Source organism: Anopheles darlingi, chromosome 3 (assembly GCF_943734745.1).
Source record: "Anopheles darlingi chromosome 3, idAnoDarlMG_H_01, whole genome shotgun sequence".
In the NCBI taxonomy this organism is placed as follows: domain Eukaryota; kingdom Metazoa; phylum Arthropoda; class Insecta; order Diptera; family Culicidae; genus Anopheles; species Anopheles darlingi.
The window spans coordinates 59,997,042-60,014,541 of record NC_064875.1 but is presented as its reverse complement, the minus strand read 5'-3'; the positions used below and the strand labels follow the sequence as shown (position 1 = coordinate 60,014,541).

At 46.5% G+C, this 17,500-nt stretch overlaps 5 protein-coding genes across 5 annotated transcripts in view; 3 read left to right on the top strand and 2 right to left on the bottom strand.

Moving 5' to 3' along the window:
• LOC125956673 (sodium channel protein 60E) overlaps positions 1 to 554 on the top strand; it is a 123,666-nt gene extending 123,112 nt beyond the window's left edge. Inside the window, exon 34 of the mRNA XM_049688755.1 lies at positions 1 to 554. This exon is cut by the window's left edge and continues 6,523 nt beyond it. The gene's annotated coding sequence lies outside the window, so the exon portion shown is untranslated.
• Positions 555 to 1,329: 775 nt separating this feature from the next.
• Positions 1,330 to 3,121, bottom strand: LOC125953284 (peptidyl-prolyl cis-trans isomerase 5). Its single transcript, XM_049682743.1, has 3 exons — positions 2,948 to 3,121; positions 2,654 to 2,781; positions 1,330 to 2,150 (listed from the first exon to the last, which is right to left on the bottom strand). The coding sequence occupies exons 1-3, from the start codon at positions 3,017 to 3,019 to the stop codon at positions 1,748 to 1,750; spliced, it is 603 nt and encodes a 200-aa protein (XP_049538700.1). The 5' UTR covers positions 3,020 to 3,121; the 3' UTR covers positions 1,330 to 1,747.
• Positions 3,122 to 8,005: 4,884 nt separating this feature from the next.
• Positions 8,006 to 8,860, top strand: LOC125957786 (collagenase-like). The gene has a single exon (XM_049690701.1). It carries the CDS (start codon positions 8,006 to 8,008, stop codon positions 8,777 to 8,779), a length of 774 nt encoding a protein of 257 aa, XP_049546658.1. The 3' UTR covers positions 8,780 to 8,860.
• Positions 8,855 to 14,116, bottom strand: LOC125957785 (poly [ADP-ribose] polymerase tankyrase-2). Its single transcript, XM_049690699.1, has 7 exons — positions 14,074 to 14,116; positions 13,050 to 13,352; positions 12,863 to 12,979; positions 12,601 to 12,798; positions 12,318 to 12,524; positions 11,411 to 12,249; positions 8,855 to 11,340 (listed from the first exon to the last, which is right to left on the bottom strand). Exons 2-7 carry the CDS (start codon positions 13,143 to 13,145, stop codon positions 10,677 to 10,679), a joined length of 2,121 nt encoding a protein of 706 aa, XP_049546656.1. The 5' UTR covers positions 13,146 to 13,352; positions 14,074 to 14,116; the 3' UTR covers positions 8,855 to 10,676.
• Positions 14,117 to 14,609: 493 nt separating this feature from the next.
• The window catches only part of LOC125954703 (1-acyl-sn-glycerol-3-phosphate acyltransferase gamma-like), a 6,480-nt gene continuing 3,589 nt past the window's right edge, over positions 14,610 to 17,500 (top strand). The window contains exon 1 of the mRNA XM_049685206.1: positions 14,610 to 15,008. The gene's annotated coding sequence lies outside the window, so the exon portion shown is untranslated. The remainder of the gene's footprint in view (positions 15,009 to 17,500) is intronic.

Below are 17,500 nucleotides of genomic sequence, written 5' to 3'. Positions count from 1 at the left end.
TGTAGAAAGTTAGTTAGAATTTTGTTAAAATTATATTAAACCCTAAGACGATCGACGTTTGAGAGAAAGTGAAAACCAACTACCAAAATTTGAAAACCAAGCAAAAAACGCATAAAGACATTACAGCTGCAACAATGAATGAAGGATGGAAATTGGACGAGAGAAAACGGCAGAAAACCAAAACGCAAAACTAATAACAAAAATGAAACTGAGACAAATTAATAAAATTTATAGAAACAGATTTGAAGGTTGTGTAATTATTTAGAGGAATGAAAGGAAGAAGAACAAAAACCAAACAAAAATATGTAATGTATATCAAGCAAAACAGACCGCAAAGCTGATGTGAGCAGGTGTAAAAGTTACACATATGAACATGAGCAGCTTAATGAAGCAAACAACAGGTGAATAGAGACGTTTAATAGGGAAGAAACCATAGGAGCATAGCCGGGCCTCACTCGCTGGTACCAGCGTATTGCCACGGTTTAGACGTTTCGCGAAAAGTAGAGCAGCTGATCATTGAAGATCAGAGTGTACATAAACAGAGTAATAAAACCAGACTTATTAAGAGATATGAAATCATAAAAAGGGATGATTTTCTTTTTTCTCCCACTTTAGATTCCAGCATATGATGACGATCCGAGGCAGCAATCTGGTGTCGAACGATCGAGTCGATCGTGAAAGCCCTGACCTAGACCGTGTGTGGCGAATGTTGCGTTGTGGCACCTATCATAGCTCGTGCTAGTATGACTAATTACAGCGATAGCCAGCCGGGAACGAGAGCATCGGCTTTTCATTCACATCCGTAAGCATGCGCTACGCTATAATTAAGCATAGCAGCGGAACGGTTAAACAGGGAACGGCGTCAACAATGGGCCGACAATGGGCAACGGCGTGTCGGCGTGCGTAGTAGCAGGAGGTCTGTTATTGTGCTGCTAAGCCAACGATCCTCCCACAAAACGCAATATTGTGGAGGTAGGAACAGAGCAACAATGATCCGCACTATTGTTCTATCGGAAGTAAAACTTGGATTTTCTGTTTTCATTTCCGCTTTCTATTATCGTGCAAATTATAAGCGAAACGAGAGGTTTTAAGTGATGCACGTTTTGTACGATGCAATGGCTACAATTACAGATGGTGGAAGGTTAGGAAAGTCGTCTCGCAATCACCAATGCGTTCCAGCGATCGTGTCGCTCCGATAAACGGATTTGGATGTAGCAACTCGCGTATCACATTCCACCAGTAAAGCGATCACCCTCCTATCCCTCCCACAGTCGTTATGTCATCATTTTACGTACGTAATTTACTCGTTGGTCCATATTTTCGTAAAAATATACTCGATGATCTCCTCATTTATTATTTGTTACAAAAATCGTTTACCACAGTGTGGTGCTCTGCTGTTACGGTCGTCGTTGTCACAATTCGTTTGTCTAAATCTTCCTGGTTCGTGTCTCTGGCAGATCATAAATGCAAAAATATTTGGAGAAGAGTGATGCCCAGATGATTTGATAGGACGGTGCGTAGCAACGCCGATAGCAACAGGCGGATGTTTGAAGTAACGGCGAAGGAAGATCGATCTACGTATTCAGCAGAGGCACCGCACAGAGACACGAGCACCTTTCCCTCTCTCTCTCCCCCTCTCTCTCTCTCTCTCTCTCTCTCTCTCTCTCTCTCTCTCTCTCTCTCTCTCTCTCTCTCTCTCTCTCTCTCTCTCTCTCACTCTCTCCTTGTCGGGTAAGCCACCAAACGCCTACTCGGTGGCATCACTCTTCTCGACCGCAAACGGTTCGCTGACCGGCAGGGAGCCGCAATCGGCGATCACGACATCGTTGGATGGACGATCGCGACCATCGGTGGCAGTGTTCTCGATCTTGCGCACGACGCTCATGCCCTCCAGCACCTTGCCGAACACGACGTGCCGACCGTCGAGCCAGCTCGTCTGCTTAACGGTGATGAAGAACTGGGAACCGTTAGTGTCCTTGCCCGCGTTCGCCATCGACAGCCAACCGGCACCGAAGTGCTTCAGCTTGAAGTTCTCGTCGGCGAAGCGCTCGCCGTAGATCGAGCGACCACCGGTACCATCACCCTTGGTGAAGTCACCACCCTGGATCATGAAGTCGCGGATCACGCGATGGAACTTGCTGCCCTTGTATCTGTGGTGCGCGTTCGGCGTTGGCGAGACGAAACGAATAAAAAAAAACGAAAGGAAGACGATCAGCGGATTGTTGCTTGCGAATCAAGGCTAAGAGGGAGGAGCGGGAAACCTGTTGAGAAAGTACTCTTCTTCTTCTACCATGGCCGGCTTACTAAAGGCAAACATCATCGTGACCATATTTACAGAACTTGTACAAACTACCAACACTTCGAACTTGTAAGATGAATGATGCGATAACATCAGCCAACGATAGCCAGCACAAGGGGGGAACGAACTCTCGTCTGGCCGTCAATAAGCTTAACCAAGCGACCACTATGATCACGATCACAACAACGACGCGAAGCGGAGATGTTCAAGACCATTATTTCGCAGACGTAGTGGCCATTGAAATATTTTTAGCTTCGCTTTTGTGTTGGCTTAGGATGAAGTTTGATAATTCCATTATGCAAAGTACCCCAGCGATAATGCATGTCAACCTTCTAAAAGCGCGATGGGACTTACCCTTCACCGACGACCGTCTTCTCGGCCAGCTCCTTGAAGTTACGTGCAGTCTTCGGAACGGTAGCACCGAACAAACCGATCACGATGCGGCCGGCTTCCTTGCCTCCGATCGTGATGTCGAAGAACACCTGAACATAAAAAAAATCATAATTGAAATTACATTCTGGTTTACATGAGATTACCACGTTGTCAGTGCCCAAAAAGAGACACGTAAGCGAATATCATTGGCAGACGATAAGCGGTACCCGAGACCGCTATGATGCCGGGGGACGAAGAAAGCAAGGGAAGCCTTACCTTATCCGTGACTTTCGGTCCATCGGCCAGGGCCCCGGCCACCAGGACACTTAAGACAATTAGGAACTTCATTTTCGGAACTGCACTTTCAGAACTTTTGCTTAACTTTTAACGAGAAAAAGGCCGCGGATTCGGTGAACCGCACTCTTCGATTGTCGAGAAAAAAATGTTCGAAAAATTATGAACAGAAGGGGGTAATATGAAGCGCGTTCCAACAATGAACACAGTAATTGCACGCACACAGCCGCATGCGCGTAAAGTTGTGTTTGTGACAACTTGCGAGATAAACCCATGTGGCCCTTTTCAAAAGAATGAAGCTGTTCAGCTTAGCTTGGAAACTGAATTATGAACATGTGGACTGTGGAAAACGAATACCGGCCGTTGGCTGAAGAAAATTGCAGGAAAAATTGTTGTTTAATTTACAGATGTTCATTTTCTTTTTTATTTTATTTTGATTCTCAGAATAAGAAGGATTCTCAGAAGAGGAGGGACACTACACACATAGCTTCGATGTAACTGCCGTTCGTCCATGACCTTAGGTATTGCAGCATATCCCTCCTTTCTCGTGTGGGTGCGGCAATGAGGAATTAGTTGAACAAGTCCTATTGTTGGCTTTAGTATCGATTAGAACCATTTTTCTTTTAATGTTCGACTCTATTTTGCGTATGTCCAAACAGCTTAAGAAGTTATATTTAATATCCAGGTGGTTTAGTTTCGGAAGTTTGTGGAACGGATTATGTAAACGTTGCAGCGAATTATTCATTAACTCAATTCTTTCGAGTGATGGCATGACCCAAAGGTTGAAATCGACGGAGGTTAAAACATTGTTTTCTAAATTCATTACTTCCAAAGCAGGCAGCGAAACTTGGGGACAAACAGTTTTTCGTCGCTCTTGGCAATCCGGTAGAATAGTGTGTAATCGATTGTTCTCAACATCTAACTCTCTTAGTTTAGCAAGGCTTTCCAACTGTTGCAAATCGAGAATCGTAATTTGGTTATAAGCGATAGATACACCCTCCAGATTCGTAAATCGAGAAATTCCCAACGGAAGTTCTGTCAAATTGTTACCGGCCAGGTCCAAAACATCAAGAGTTGGTGCGTCCCAGTTGGAGAAGTCCACCTGTGTCAACTGATTGCTCACCAGACGAAGGTGATAAAGTAACGGAAATACAACAGGCCCATTTGTGATAATTTGCATGAGACGATTTTTCGACAAATAAAGAACACGGAGCCGCTTAAGTGGTGTAAAGAATTCCATATCGATGAACTCCAACAGGTTGTTCGACAAAACTAAGTTCTCAATTTGCTGCCCAGAGATCAGCGTTGAGTCTCTACTCATCACAAGTCGCCGAATTTTACCACGCTTCAGATCAACGTGGGTTAGATTGCGAATGCCTTGCAGAGGTTCCAGACTGAATTCACCCAGAAAACTATTGAGTATGATCAAAGAATTCAGTCCTTGCAGATACTGCAGAGAGATTGGTAATCTTCTGATGGCACTGTTATGGATTTGCAAATTTTCTAAGGCATCGTTAGTACCCAACACCTTAATTGTTGTCAGTCTCGGTGCCTTATTTAGAAATATTTTTTGTAACAGGCTGTCCGCCGGTATGCGTAAGACCTTATCGTTGAATACCATATAATTGACACTCTGTGTAATGCTGCTAAACATTTGCATGATCTCACCATCCGGGTACAACATGGATTCTCGATCAATTTGCAGCATAAGCAGATCAAACTCCATTGGCGAACGATGTAGCGGTTGATCTACCCTCGATCGAGAAATATTGAGACCATCGCACTGGGATCGCGATTGTTCAACTTGAATGCACGATCGTCCTTCGGACCAACAAGAGAGGCGGTCCCAGGAGTATGCTGTAAGAACAAAAGGGACTGAGTAGTAGTCCCGCACTGTTTAAAGCATGTTAAGAACAAGACCTACCTATCAGTAACCATATAAGGATCCATCCGCTTTGCATGGTAAGTACTTCACAACCAATGTCTGCGATGATTGACGACTTCTCTATCACTGCATGGATTTCAATGACCCGTCATATAGATAAAGGTATCATTTCTCGTTTCCAAATATATGCCCCATCAACAGGGATATATTATTCATTCTCAAAGAGTTTTATTAAAAGTAAGTGATTGCCAAACAATGCCTCGGCTGTTCGAGACATTACCCAGTATCAGGTTGCGTTAAACGATGACTAGGTGATGAGACAAATCGATACTGCACATGGAATTGTAGAAATGATTGATTGCGGCATGTTAATCCATAGGTTATTTATAGTACTAAAGCGAAAGCATCCTCCGGGACGAGGGACGCAATTAAGATACATAAAGAATTGGTCGTTTCCATCATGGTGTTCCACATGGAAGAAATGCTAACTTTTATTAAAAGTGCAACAGAAAAAGATACACAATTGTTCACTGCGCTGAAGATATAAGATGGTAGACCTACAACAATAATTACTATAGTATGCTTTTCATTGCACAATCTTTCCAGCCAATCGAGGAACGTTTTGACGAATTAGTAAGGTACATATTTTATAACAATTATACATAAGATCTTTATAACGTTTGTATGGCATATGCTATAGACACCTTTCGTCCAAGTCCTCAGTCGTTGCAGCACATTACTCCTTTCTCATATGGATGTTTAATGGACGAATTGGTTAAACAAGTGCTATTGTTGGCTTTAGTATCGATTAAAACCATTTGTCTTTGAATGTACGATTCTATTTCTCGTATGTCCAAACAGTTTAACCGGTTATTCGTAATATATAGGAATTTAAGTTTTGGAAGTCTGTCGAACGGATTGTGTAAATTCTTCAACTGATTGTGCGACAGATCTATCGCACTGAGTGAAGGCATGTTCCAGAGAGTGAAATCGATGGTGGTCAGATTATTACTATAAAATGTTATTTCCTCCAAAGCAGGCAGTGAAACTCGTTTACAAAGAGGGTTTTTTGTGGATTGGCAAGCTGGTAGGACGGTATGCAATCGGTTTTCATGAGCATGCAAAACTATTAGTTTGGAAAAGTTTTCAAAATCTGTCATATCGAGAATTGTTAGCTGGTTCAATTGGAGATCCAGCAAAATTAGATTCATGAAACGGCCAATCCCGAACGGAAGTTCTGTCAAATTGTTACCGGCCAGCTCCAACTTGCCAAGACTTGGTGCATCCCAGTTGGAGAAGTTCAGCTGCGTAAATTGATTATTCACTAGGCTAATATAATAAAGCAAAGGGAATACAACATGCTCATTTGTGATAACTTGCTTGAGATGATTGTTCGCCAAATAGAGGAAACGGAGCCGCTTGAATGGAGTAAAGAACTCCATATCGATGAACTCCAACAGGTTGTTGGACAACATTAATGTATCAATTGATACAGCCAGTTTTGAGTCTCTACTCACCACAAGTCGTCGCAGATTGTTATGCATGAGGCAGACGTAGGTAAGATTGCGAATGCCCTGCAGAGGTTCTAGACTGAACTCATCCAGAAAACCATGTAGTATCACCAAAGAATACAGCCCTTGGAGGTATTGCAGAGAGGTTGGCAATCTTCGCATGGCATTCTTTTTAACTTGCAATGTTTTTAGGGCGTTATTAGTACTACCCAATACCTTAATTGTTCGCAGACGCGGAGCCGCATACAGGGTTATTTCTTTTAACAGGCTGTCCGACGGTATGCGTAATATCTCATCGTTGAACATCCAATACATCACGCTGTATGTAATCCCGCTAAACATCCGCGTGACCTCACCATCCGGGTACAACATGGATACTCGATCAATTTGCAGCATAAGCAGGTCAAACTCCATTGGCGAACGATGTAGCGGTTGATCTACCCTCGATCGAGAAATATTGAGACCATCGCACTGGGATCGCGATTGTTCAACTTGAATGCACGATCGTCCTTCGGACCAACAAGAGAGGCGGTCCCAGGAGTATGCTATAAGAAAAAAAGGGGCTGAGTAGTAGTCCCGCACTGTTTAAAGCATGTTAAGAACAAGACCTACCTATCAGTAACCATATAAGGATCCATCCGCTTTGCATGGTAAGTACTTCACAACCAATGTCTGCGATGATTGACGACTTCTCTATCACTGCATGAATTTCAATGACCCGTCATATAGATAAAGGTATCATTTCTCGTTTCCAAATATATGCCCCATCAACAGGGATATATTATTCATTCTCAAAGAGTTTTATTAAAAGTAAGCGATTGCCAAACAATGTCTCGGCTGTTCTAGACGCTAGCCAGAATAAGGTGCGTTAAACGATGATTAGGTGATGAAACTAATCGATACTACACATAGATTTATAGAAGCGACGAAATAGCATACAGAAAGCAGAAAAACTGTTCTGATATAATGAGAAACTTTTTAATCGATTAGTAGATGGTCTATTTTTAAAAGTGGATGGAAGCAGCTCACACACCACAGCTTATGAGTAATGAAGATTTCAATCTATGATCATTACTGCCGGATTATTATACCCCTAGGCGTGTATTCTAGTATTAGCAATAATCCGCTGGAACACAGCATCTCGTACACAATCGATAAATGATCCCATATCCCACGGATTGACTACTGGACAAAAACATCTTCAATTCTAATCAAAGTCACCAGCAGCCCACAAGCACCCCTCGTACATGTGTCTTATTAAACCCGTTTTCCATAAACCACTTCATGTCCGGTGGACGCAAATGGTAAATCCCTCGGGACGGTCATACCCCCGCGTACTAGGTCGTTGATCAATCTGGAGGAGCATTTCAAGTGGTTAGGTCGGTACGGATACTTGAACAGAACATGCTGCATCCGGCTCCTTATAATCCATGCAAGCTCCCTCCCTGCCGGATGAACGGGAGAGCTATGAGATGGTTATCTTATCGTTAACGTGCTACCAGGAATAACCGAGCACTTCGGTGAGGTATCTGCAGGTATCAATTATAAATAGCCAAGCGGCTCGGCTGAATCGGTACCACTCCCTTTGCAGCCATCGCATCGGATCAGCAGCAGTATTCCGTTCTGAGACAGGCAGTTATCAACATGCGCACCGCAATCTGCATCGGCCTCCTGGTGGCCGCTCTTGCCGTGGCTCAGGCTGCACCGGGACTGCGCGTCGTCAATGGTAAGCCGGCCAAACTCGGTCAGTTCCCGTACCAGGCACGGCTAACGATACACCTGCCCGGAGGCAAGCGAGCTCTGTGCGGTGGTAGTCTGCTCAGCGACGAGTGGGTCCTAACGGCGGGCCACTGCGTACAGGGTGCGGAATCGGTCGAGGTGCACCTGGGTGCCATCGATTTCAACGACATCTCGAACGATGGCCGCGTGGTGCTGGTCTCGGAGCGGTTCTTCCACCACGAGAAGTACAATCCGATCTTCGTTAGGAACGATGTCGCACTGATCCAGCTGCCGGAGAAGGTCAAGTTCAGCGATCGCATCCAGCCGATACGCCGTGCAACCAAGCAGGAGGATTTCGCTGGCCGCGAAGTGGTACTGAGTGGATGGGGACTGCAGAACGATGGCGGTGATGTGGCCAAAGCGCTCCAGTTCGCCACACTGAAGGTCATCTCCAATAGCGAGTGTGCCAAGACGTTCGGTCCGTTCCTGATCAAGGAGAGCACAGTGTGCGCTCGAGGTGACGAAAAGGAATTGCCCTGCAGCGGAGACTCCGGTGGTCCGCTCGTGCTGACCGACGATAGCACGCTGGTCGGTGTCGTTAGCTTCGGACATGCTTCGGGCTGTGAGCACGGATTGCCGGGAGCATTCGCACGTGTTACGTCCTTCAACAAGTGGATCAGCGAGAAGACGGGCCTGTAAGGTGGCACCTTCTAAGACCCACGGAATCCACTCCCATCGGATACAAAAATAAATGCAGCAGAGATGCAAGCCAAGTAGTAGAAAAGATCAAATGCATCCGTTTTATTTGCTTACCACCTAAGTGCGTATTGCCGCCACTGCGTCGGTGGCTACTGCACCTTAAGGCTACTCGTAATGTTTCACTGTCTGTAGCCAACGATCGACAACGCAAGCTTACGACAACGTATCATATAGTTTTGTATTCTAACCACGCCGCCCGGCGCGTTATCTGTGAGAAATCTTATCCTTCCATTGTTTTTCCATCCGAGCTGTCTTAATATCTCTATCGTTTTTCTGTCACAATTCTCTTACCATGGGGTTCGTTCGTCGGAAACACTATGTACACTCCCGGTCCTGGGTTTACATCTTTAAACTCTTCAAATTTTCTGTACAACATGTCAACGAATTAAACCCAAACTCAACGCCTCAACTCTGTGAGTTCCTGCCGCCTTGTTTCCATCTTATCTTCACCCATTATTAACCGTTTTTAAATTTATAACTATCTGTCCGTGGTACGACGGAGGACGAACACGTTTCTTAGCAGAAAAGTACCAGCAAAGCGAGAAAAAGCCTTACAAAGGGTTCAGACGGTGGCCACAAGGAGGATGAGAGGAGGAAAAAACAAAAGAAATGAAATGCTCCAGGCGCACCGGTCCCTGACCGTATATGCCCCGGTCCCTTCTCCATACCTAGCTAGGAACAAAGCGCTGGCGCAAATGGTGGTTTCGGTGAGGCGCCAACGCCTCACCACGGTTCTCACGAACCAGGAATATCAACTGCCTTCTGGGATTCGCGCTTATCTATTATACAGGTAAAATGTTACATATTTTCGACGCGAAATTACGCGCTTATTGTACTTGTAAATGTGTCACAGTATGTCTGTGTGTCGGTGTGTGTATATGTGCTTAGAAGTCCGCTTACATCCGCTGCATTGCTCCAACTGTTCTATATCAATTTTGTACGCTCCGTACCAAGACATTAACTTTAAATTGCAACTTTTGTTTTTGCCGAGTTGTGTTAGTGGCCAACAGTTCAAGCGATTCAATTTAAGGGCAGTGCTAAAACCAAACAATAGCAGCAACACCTGATGAAATGCGGTGAAGGTTAACGTGCGATGATCACTTCAACGAAGTGATCTGCTTTACACTAGAACAGCTATCAGCTGGCTGATGGAGAGGGTTGGGGGGTTACTTTTGTTTGTTTTTTCTTCTCTTGTAAGATAAATTCTCTTCTCTCTCTCCCTCGTTCTTCTTTCTATTATTCTTATCGCTACTATTAACAGCAGAAATTGATGTAAATGGCAAACTGGTATTACCATGATAGCTAGCGAGAAAACTAATTTAACTTATCTATTATTAAGGGTTTTATCTACTTATTTTTCGTTTAACCGCTTTGCGTTCGCTTGCACTTGCACGCGCTTCTTCCTAGAGAGTGCTGTTTATACACCCTACGCAACACGGCACGAGGTAGACGAGACGGGGGGGAGTTACCGGAGCCAAAAGCTCGAAACGTGATGATAACGAAGGAAATGGTTCTTTGCCGGTTAGAGAAACTGAAGAAAGGTGAGAAATATACGGAATGATAGGAACGAGCAAAGAAACACAAGAATTGAAAGAGACAGAAAGAAAGGAAGAGTAAAAAGAAGCAAACGAAATGGTAAGGCCCATAGGATGTTAAGTAGTTTCTAGGCGAAGCGATCAATTCCTCTTCTCCTTCATTAGCGTGCCATTGGCGTAGGGAGCTTCCTGTGCAAATCACGAAGGTTCAACCACAAACCCCATCATCATAGATACCCGTGATCCTCGTTAGTGTTCGCGACAATCCTATTCGTTGCCTCTCGACTTCGTCCACAAGCCTGCTAGATGATTTCGATGAAATTGCTTGAGCTACTGGCGCCCGGTTTTTGCTGCTGCTGTTGCTGCTGTTTAAGCGATTGCACCTCCTTTTCCAGCTTCTCGAGACGCGTCCGGTACTCTCCGTTCTGCTTTTGCGACAACTCGAACTGCTTGCGTAAATCTTCGATGAGTTTTTTCATCTCCACCATTTGCCGTTCGTGTAGTTCCACCATCAGGCTAGTGGCGGTTGTTGTCGTAACCTTACTGTTGTGCGAACCACCGGCCGCTAAGCGCTGCTGGTGTACACCAGTGCCCCCACTACCAACTAACGCTGTAGTACGGGTGCCCGTTTCCACCGAAACCACCGTATCTTGGGGAAGCTTTGTGGGCAGAGCCGAGATAATCTCCATTCCGGTGGCCGTCCGTAGCCGCTTTACACCATCGGCGGATGTGATGATGTGCCTACTGCTACCGACCGGAAGCCCATTCAGACTGCTGCCACCACCACTAGCGTTGAGCTTCGCTTTCACGATTTCCTCGGCCGTCGCACCAGCAGCACCCTTACCAGTTGCAGCGCGAGCCGATATCACGTTGATTCCCGGGGCCGCCGTCACCGGTATCCGTTGGCCACTTTTCGTCATAACGAATGGCTTCGATGACAGCGTCGATCGGCCACTCACGGGTACCCTGCAGAAAGAGAACGGATCGTGTTAAATGCGGATTCATCACGATTCATCACGGCAAACGCCTCATTTACCTTAGGGAGGTCGTGGTGATCGCCTTCTTGAACTCATTAGACGGCATCCGCTTTATACTGTTTACGTCACCACTACAGATCTGCTGGAACTCTTCCGGAGACAGTATTTTGATCACTTTACTCGTTTTAAGCGTAGGCGATGGACCGGTACCGTGCAGCTGTTGATGGTGTGCCTGATGATGTTGCACCTGATGCACCTGCTGTTGATGGTGCCCCGGTAAGCCACTCATACCGAACGAGGATGCCGATGGAGCTTTCTTAATGATTTTGATTGTCTTCGGTTTGCTTGCGCCGATCGTGTGCAGTGTCGTCGTCGAGGGGGAGCTATGGTGCAGTTTCGTTGGATGCGTCGCCGCTGCCGTCGTTGTCGTTGACCCGGCGGATTGTAGTTTCCTCGATTCATTAAGCGCATATTTACCTGCCTCCGATAGGACGATCTTGCGGCCACTTTGAATGGCCGACGTTATAAGGCTACCGGTGTCGTCGGACGGTATCAGTGCGATGCCGTGCTGCTTTAGCATTTGCAGCGTACTGGAATCGAGATTTTTCGGATCCGTTTCCGTGCTCTGCTCGAGATTGGTTATTGCATCGGTTAGGCTGTCCTCTCGCTCGATCAGATTGTCCGTGTCATCGTGTGGCATCCCACTGGCACCCCCGTTCACTAACGATCCTCCGTTCAGGTGCGCCGACAGATTGCTGTCATTGCTCAGGTCCATTGTAATGTTGTCCTCCACATCGGCACCAGTGGTTCGATCACCGGCGGAGTCTTTTTGTTGCCCAGCATGCCGTTCCTTGTGCTGCTGCAACTCAAACATCAAGCTATCCGTTGCCTCCTGCACCTGCAACCGATGAGAATGGGCATAAGAATATGATCGGTTGACCGATCGCTCGTCAATCGATTGCTTACCCCCACTTGTTCACTACTTGCTGCCCGCATCTGATTGGCCAGCGTCATCAAGCGTACTAGGTTGGGCTGATCCGATTCGGTTGCCAGCTGGATCGGCGTTTTACCGAACTTGGAGACCACATTCGGGTCCGCTCCGTACTGTAGCAGCATCTCGACGATCTTCGTGTGCTTTCGCTCTACTCCCCAGTGCAAGGCCGTCATTTTGAGCTGTGCAAGAAATGTCGAAAACAAAAAAATGGTAAGCCGGAAGGTGCTCAAAGAGCGAACGTTTTAGATCGAGTACCATGTCCTTCGCATCGACTTCACACTTGTGTGAGAGCAGCAGTTCCACGATCTCGATGTTACCGTGAAACACGGCCAAATGCAGTGGTGTTCGGTCGACCTTCGTTTTCGAGTCCTTGCTGATGCCGGCTCGCAGCAATACCCGGGACGTTTCGATGTGATTGTACCGTGCGGCTAGATGTAGTGGAGTCGTTCCGAGCTACAAGAATTAGGGAATAGGGATTAATCCAATGGCCAAAACGCTTCCGAGATGCTGCACTTACCCAATCGGCCGTAAACGGTGCTCCACGACTCATCAGCTCGTGCACCTTGTCCGTGTTTCCGAGCTTGGCCGCCTGAAGTAGTGCCTTCCCGAGATCCGTTACGATTGATTGGAACTTCTGTTTGATAGAAAATGAAGCAAAACGTAAGACGAAGCCACGGGATCGGTCTACAACACGCAACACGTACCCCGGAGGCGAAGTTAAACTTCTCCATCGACTCATCCAGATCATTGCTCGCTATCATTTCCATGTTGAGGCCACCGAACAGTTTCTCCCCGAACATGATCTTCTCCGGCACCACCACCTCCCCGAACTGGCCTTTCGCAGTAGTGGCCTGATGCACGGTTGTCCACACTTTTTACAGGATCCTCTCCGTTCACACCAAACACCACCGATGATGGTGATGATGATGATTGGCGAAACGCCGTATAACCGTACGAGTAAGCCGGAACTACGGCAAAGTTCACCGGCACTGAACTGAAGCTTGAACCTGCGAAACGAACGAGAGGATCAGCGATCAGACGCACATCGAACCTTCGAAACGACGGCAACACCTTCTTCTATCCCACTCCCACCAAAGGGAAACAACGAGCGAGCACTCGAGGACACACAATGTTACAACGAATTCCGGTTTTCCAGGAGGGGGTTCTTCTACCACTTCCACCACTCCCCCAGGTCGCACCGGGATCAACTGTCTTGGCAACTTTCACTACCGACCGCACGACCGAGGAACGCTTTTCCTAGTAATCCTTCTTCGTGATAATTCCTGTAATAACTAGGACATCCGCTGCGCTAGCCGTCCCGCAAAGGTCCCCTTTCCGTGCTTCTGGAGGTCGGTAGCGGAAAACCGGGGGACGTGAAGCTATTTTCTGCTCACCGCTGGCCCTTCCAGAGCAGCGAAAGGCATCCGGAGCGGAAGTGAAACTTGTGGCACACTTGCGACGATTTTACCCCTTCGCACGTCGACTGATTCATGGATAGCGCCCTTCCGGCACACTTCCGGTTGCCCCAGGGATGCGGCACGAGGGATATAAAGGATAGCTTGTTTACCACGGAGTAAAAGAATTCCTGCACTACGATCCGATCGGCGTTCATCGAAGCGTTGTATTTTGTTACAAACACCTCGCGACTCTTGCAATGAGAACGACGACAGGAGTGCAGTTGGATCTTGTTGCGCACGAAAAAATCCAAAAATCTTAAAAATTACTCACTTTTTACAGCAATTTCTGAACTCTTCCAACATTGAACCGGAGACCAAAACAACGTAGAATAACAACAAGAGCCGCGAGGAAGAAGAAGGCAAGCCCTCTGCCCATTCAGCAAAATGAAACGACCGTTTACGCGGCCTATTTCAGCTCACTAGCAGGATTCTTGTGCTTTTCCGATAATTTTCCCAATATTTCCCAGGTTCTCAAGGTTTAAATTATTGCTTTATACGTTTGCATTGTGACTTTGATCGCTTCACCTGGGTATTTGTCGCCGAATATCACCAAAGTTTTCTGACCGATTCACAAACGCAGGCCCTGTGAACAAGTCCTCGCACGCAACGCATGCGTTTGCGTAAAATTGTGTTTTAAAGTAATTTCCATCGAAAATGTTTTTGCGGCTTTCATCGCAAAATTCTTCAATATTTTTATTGTCATGTATCGTAATACTTTGAATTAAAAATGTTAAAAAAAAACTGTAACAAAATCTAAAATCCGCACTCTGAAATTGTGTGGTTAAGTGGGTCGCTCTACCGCGGTCGAGCTCGTCGTCGTTGGTCGAGTATTTTTTCGTAATCTTCCAAAAACACACGCAATACTCGCAACTACGGAAAAGGTTTTATTTTAAGCCGATTTTCACGCGGAAGTGTTCATAAACCGACGCCGGAATAGGCCCCAACCTCCGGTGACCGCTTATTTAGTGAAGAAACTAGTGCCGCACAAAATAATCCAAGTGTTTACAATAGACGGTGCATCAAAAATTCTACAGCCACAAACAGCCCGTTCCCGTTGCACCCGTTCCGCTCCAAACCATCCTTCAGCGACCGGCCTGGAAACGAGAGCAAAGAATCAGAACGGAACGAAACGAAGGAAGGAAGGAAACGTGTTCCCATTTCAAGGGCATTCAAGGCAGGGCGCAAACAACGCAACCACGATTAACGGTAATAACCCTCGACCCCGGGTGCTCCAGCTGCCGCCGCCGCCGAGTATCCCGCTGATGTTTATTTATTCCATCTTGCTTCCGCGAGTAGGAAACGTAATAACACCCTAGTGTCCAGTACTAGATGGCCATGCTAATTGCGTGTACTTTGATCGAGTTGGCACTCGTGGCATCGAGTGCATCGACAAGGATTTCTCCTTATCGAGAAAGGGACCCACATCCACCACCACGTGGACTTGTTGCATCGCACACATCGCGACATGTACGGTGGGGCTACCGTTGCCGAAAGGGAATTGCGTCGCTCTTACGTCATGCACCGAACGTACGTGCGTGCGTGTCGAGCTAATTCTAGCAGCTCCACTAAACTGTGTTACGCTAGTTTCACTCCCTCGGACGTAATGTACACATCGAACACACCGGGGAGTTGAAGGAAATTCCTTTCAGCGAAGATTGCAACTTTGCAGGAAAGAAAACCACCTAGGGAAACTCGTTTTGCGAAAGTCGTAGAAGACAGAGGAAATGAGGACAAGAGAGATGCACACACGATACGCATATTAAGGCCTCCCTAGGTGGATCGCTGCAATCTTGACAAAGTAGTTGACAGGCGCGGCACCCCTAGTAAAAAGTTGGATGATTGATTGATCGGCAGATAGATGGATGAGAGAAGAATGATCGATCGACCGATCTTCTATCGGCCGCTGGACATCGGCTGTCTTGCGCGTCTTGCGCATTAGTTGGCAATTATGATTGGCATCTGCAGCCACGATAAGCATATGAGGAACAATTGATAATGCTCTCGCTACCGGAATTGCGTTGCTTGTCGGATGCTTGCCTGTTGTCGACGTTCAACGCGGGCAAAAAGCTACTTGTCCCTCGAGCAACTTAAAACAGCACCCTGCCCTCAACCTGATTCATGTATAAGGCAGGTGTTTTCATAAATACAATCGTGTAGCCTCCCTTGTACCACCCCTTGCTCAGTTGCACAGATTATCGCTGACGAAGCGCACACAGCTCATCGCGATACCCGATGACTGTCGATTCGTCGAGCCGTTTTAATGAAGAGCTGCAGTTGCCCCCCTCGACGATAACATCATCATCGTCTCCACCACCACGACAAACACCCATCGTAATCACTGTCATTGTCCGCAGGAGTGACGACGAAATAAAAAAAAGGGAAAAAGCACGAAAAGGAGGGGTTCAAAGTTCCGCCAACCGCGCTCAGATTACGCGCGGGGTCTATTAGGGTAGCATAAGCAATGGAAGGGAGGAGGGAAGAGGGAGGTGCCACGCTTTTATCACCTAGCCCGGACTGCGGGACAAGGTGTGAGAATTGTGATTGCGTTTTGATTTGCGCCAAATGAAAATTGCCTAGCGACGGTAGTAGCAGCTTGTGTTCGCCGCGACGCTGGCTTGCTCAAGTCGCGGATTCAACGTGGAAGGGCAAGCAGGCGCCACGGTTGCAGTTCGGTGACCTTTCACCGCCCTCAGGTCGAAAAGCGCCAGTTTTTTCGATTTTTATTTCATCGCAGACAGTAGGAATAATTTGAAAAATAACCCGTAATAATTTCCATTTTGATATCGATCGGTGCTAGATGAGAGAGAATTATTTGCTTAAGCACTTCGCTTGTTAATGCTTTTTCATGCTTCGTTAGATAATGGCAACGTTGGCAAGTTAAGCCAATGATAATTTCAGATGGAAACGATTAATAATTTGTGATGGAAAAGTCTATGGAATGGTGTAATGGATATTGGCTAAAACGTACTTAATTGTTAAAAATTTGTTCTCTAGTTTTTAGATGGTTTATTGGTATACCGCCTCTAAAAGAGCTAAAAGACCAAAGTTACCAGACCCGTAAAGTAATAATAGAGTTTTTCAAGCAAATAAGATTGCTTGGATCTATGGTCAAATCCTACCAGTTATTGAACAATATTATATGCCTATGCCTATGCCTGTGTCAGAAAAATTACCTCAAGCTCAATTCGCTCAGCGCGCACTTATCCAGTACATTAAGGGCAAAATTAATCCGTTCGGTCTTCTGTCCGGACCGTACCAGCCACTAGCGAGTCCCGATAAGAAATGCGTCGAACCAGCGATTGATGGCAACAGCCAAGCAGAACGGACATCTGTTGCCATTTTTAGTGCCCCTCGTCTGCTCCTCTGCTGCGCTGCTGCTGATAACAACCGTCATTCAGCCCCTAACCCCCCCCCCCCCCCCACCTCTCTTGTTGTGTAAACAGCGATCGGAGCTCGAGTCTCAAGTGGATTAATTTTAAATAAATATGTTTCGCTGTGGTAAAGGAACGGGTGGGATCAATTTCTGCCCGAAGCCAGTTTCTACTATTTTAGAGCCGAAACGTCACAGACGTTCCAGACAAAGGGAGATTGTTTGCTTAATCCGCGATATCGCGACCGATATCAAATGACAGGAATGCCAGCAGCGCCTAGTACGCCCGCGCTTGGAATGTGCTTGACGGTTACAGCAAAACATAGAT

What these genes read in the sequence shown, in the direction of transcription:
- LOC125953284 (XM_049682743.1), bottom strand. Translation starts at nt 3,019, where the DNA reads ATGAAGTTCCTAATTGTCTTAAGTGTCCTGGTGGCCGGGGCCCTGGCC. An exon ending in GACCGAAAGTCACGGATAAG is followed by an intron (nt 2,782 to 2,947) that starts GTAAGGCTTCCC and finishes TTTTATGTTCAG; the next exon opens with GTGTTCTTCGACATCACGAT. An exon ending in AAGACGGTCGTCGGTGAAGG is followed by an intron (nt 2,151 to 2,653) that starts GTAAGTCCCATC and finishes CGCGCACCACAG; the next exon opens with ATACAAGGGCAGCAAGTTCC.
- LOC125957786 (XM_049690701.1), top strand. Translation starts at nt 8,006, where the DNA reads ATGCGCACCGCAATCTGCATCGGCCTCCTGGTGGCCGCTCTTGCCGTG.
- LOC125957785 (XM_049690699.1), bottom strand. Translation starts at nt 13,145, where the DNA reads ATGTTCGGGGAGAAACTGTTCGGTGGCCTCAACATGGAAATGATAGCG. An exon ending in CACCGTTTACGGCCGATTGG is followed by an intron (nt 12,799 to 12,862) that starts GTAAGTGCAGCA and finishes TAATTCTTGTAG; the next exon opens with CTCGGAACGACTCCACTACA. An exon ending in CAAGTAGTGAACAAGTGGGG is followed by an intron (nt 12,250 to 12,317) that starts GTAAGCAATCGA and finishes CATCGGTTGCAG; the next exon opens with GTGCAGGAGGCAACGGATAG.